Source organism: Acanthisitta chloris, unplaced genomic scaffold (assembly GCF_000695815.1).
Source record: "Acanthisitta chloris isolate BGI_N310 unplaced genomic scaffold, ASM69581v1 scaffold42507, whole genome shotgun sequence".
In the NCBI taxonomy this organism is placed as follows: domain Eukaryota; kingdom Metazoa; phylum Chordata; class Aves; order Passeriformes; family Acanthisittidae; genus Acanthisitta; species Acanthisitta chloris.
This window is the reverse complement of record NW_008684974.1, coordinates 95-2810: the sequence shown is the minus strand read 5'-3', so window position 1 is coordinate 2810 and position 2716 is coordinate 95. Positions and strand designations below refer to the sequence as shown.

Below are 2716 nucleotides of genomic sequence, written 5' to 3'. Positions count from 1 at the left end.
CCAGCTGCTGGCACAGAACTGCCCGATGGTGTCATTGACTGAGCTCAGGGACTGCCCTCCCGTCAGGTTCAGAAAGTGAAGGGTGTGATAAAACCCTGAAAAGGCCTGGGCCAGGTTGAGAACAAAGGTGACAGGTTAGCAGAGCACTCAGGCCACTGACACCCCTCTCCCAGCTCTGCAGGGGTCCCTGTAGGGCAGCTGAGCCACTGGGAAAGAGCTGGGAATGTTCCCCACCCCAACAGGGAGTGGAGCTGGGACAGCAGAGCTCTGGGACTGCCTGGCACGGGGCTGAGCACCTGCATGTCTCCATGCATCGGGCACATCCAGCTCCCAGGGCTGGCACCAGCCAGACTTCCCCACTGCAGCAGCTACCCCGGGGCTGTGCCCCAAAGCCCCCCTGCCCCGGGCACAGGCACAGCGGCTCCTTACGAAGAACTGTCCCCGCACGGGAGGCTGATAGACGCCGTTGAAGCCGCACGGCCGCTGGGCCCCGCAGCTGAAGTTGAAGAGCCTCTGCACGGCCGCGCTGCAGCCTGCTGGGTCCCCTGCCCCTGTCACCCTGAGCACCTGGGCAGGGCTGGCTGTGCTGGGGGCACGCACACAGGGGCTGTCGTAGAGCTCTGCCACGGTGATGTTCTCCTGGTACCCCTCGGGGTAACAGGGGTGGGAGATCTGCGGAGATGAGCTGCCCTGGGGAGAGGGACGGGCGTTACGGGGGCTGGGGTGGGATGCCAAGGAGACACCACCCGCAGCCCAGCCCAAGAGCAGGACACCACCCCAGCAGGGACTGAGGAGCACCAGGATCCATCCTGTGCATGACCACCCTGCCCATGGCCTTGGCCAGTCCTGCTGGCACCCAAGCACTGAGCCGAGCTGGGCTGACGATGGCACTGCCAGCCCCGGAGGGGCAGCCTGTGCCCGAGGGCAGTGTGGGCACTGCCTGCACCCAGAGCTTGCTGCTCTTGTGCTCACTCTGTCCCCACTGCAGCCCTAGCCCAGGAAGGAACAAGGATGCATCCACCCACTTGCTCCCTGAGCATCCCTGGCTCCCACAGCGCCGGGACGTGCCCGTGTCCCAGGGGAGTCAGCAAGACACAGAGCACTGTGCAGGGACTGTGTTGGGAATCCTCTCTCTGGGCAGGAACTGAGGGAGGATGAGTGAATGGAGACAGGGAAAATCCTAAGGGTGCAGCTAGGCTTGGGAAAGGATGCAAAGTGCCATAAGACATCAGACGTGGGGAGAAGGGAGCCCTGCAGGGAGCCACCACCACCTGCCACCCAAAGGAGGGAACTTTGGGGCTCCCTAGATAAAACCTAAACCTCTCCCAATCCCCCAACACTTCACACACAGGCACGGCCAGCAATTCTGGGAGACGTGTCCCGTGGCCATGGGAAGGGGCTGAGCAGCTCCCGTGCCCCGTGGCTGAGGTACCTGGTGCAGAGCTGCCAGCAGCATCTTCAGGGCCTGTGTCTGCCCATAGCACAGGTAGCTGTGGCTGTACAGGGAGTAGTTGGTGCCATACAGACGGAAGAACACAGAGGTGTTCCTGTCCTCAACGGGGACTCCAGGCTGGAAGGTGATTTGTGTCGAGGCACCTCCAAGGTCCAGAGCTCCCAGAACCTCACTGTCCTGGGGATGTTCCCATTTCTCTGCAAAGGAAAACTGGCCCAACAGACACCAAGTGTTAGTCTGAACTGCAGTCACTCGGTCCCTGTCCCTTCCATTAAGGTTTTATGGGCTCAGAAGATCCAGAGGGACCTTCCATGTCCTGTCTCCCTGTTTTATCCCTCCCTGCCTACATCCTCCTCCACCCCAGAGACCTCCATGGAGCACTGAGGTCTGAGCCCTTGGCTGCTACATCTACCCTGGGATCCAGAGACTGTGAGGAGGGGAAAAAGGAACAATTTCTTTCAGGGCAGATGTCACTGCATCCCTGTGATACCAAAACCCACCCACACGCGAGCAGAGGGCACAGGGCCAGGCTGAGCTGCACACAAAGGTTCTGCTCATCACATCAGTGGGGTTGAACCTGCAGCTCAGAGCCACAGGTGACACCGAGTGTGTGACCAGTGCCCTGAAACTACATTGCTCTCTCCTGAGGGAGCAGAGAAACCTGCTGCAGCTCAGCCAGGGATGTGTTCCTTGCTCAGCCTTCCCTGCCCTCCCCCAGCCACACCTTGACCAGTGTCTCCAGCAGGTAGTTGACGGTGATCCAGCCGAAGGAGCCCTCCTGGCTCCCTGTCAGCAGCTGAGCTCCGCGGAAGTCCACGGGGTACTCCCTGATGGCCTTGGCCACCTCGGCAAAGACCTGCTCGGCCTTGGTGCTGTTCTGCTTCCTGCCAGGGAAGGGAGAGACCCGGGAGGTGCAGGAGGCTGTGCCTGGAGCTTTGGGAGCTGAGCTGGCAGCGAGAGGCTGCTGTGCCCTGCCAAGGGGCAGAGCTGCTGGAGAGGGGCACAGCTCCCATCCCTGCTCTGGACCCTGCCTGCCAAGGGGCAGAGCTGCTGGAGAGAGGCACAGCTCCCATCCCTGCTGTGGACCCTCTGAGCCCAGATCCCTCAGCTGGGCAATTGGCAGCCTCCCTAAAAGTACATCCCAGCATTCTGGGAAGGTTAATGCAAGTCTTGCAAAGGTGGTTCATTCTGCTCTGGAGCTGCTGCCAGGCTGGGGCTGCAGTGGGCTGGGGGTGTCCCCTGGGCACAGCCAGTGGCTCTCCT

The 2716-nt window shown here is 61.5% G+C and overlaps 1 protein-coding gene across 1 annotated transcript; it reads right to left on the bottom strand.

The window, feature by feature from the left end:
* Positions 1–3: 3 nt before the first annotated feature.
* Positions 4–2337, bottom strand: LOC103806815 (ectonucleoside triphosphate diphosphohydrolase 8-like; the record flags this gene model as incomplete). Its single annotated transcript, XM_009079523.1, has 4 exons — positions 4–105; positions 430–690; positions 1433–1663; positions 2178–2337. Coding segments are annotated over 4 exons (754 nt in total), but the record flags the coding sequence as incomplete, so codon positions are not given.
* Between the last annotated feature and the right edge of the window lie 379 nt (positions 2338–2716).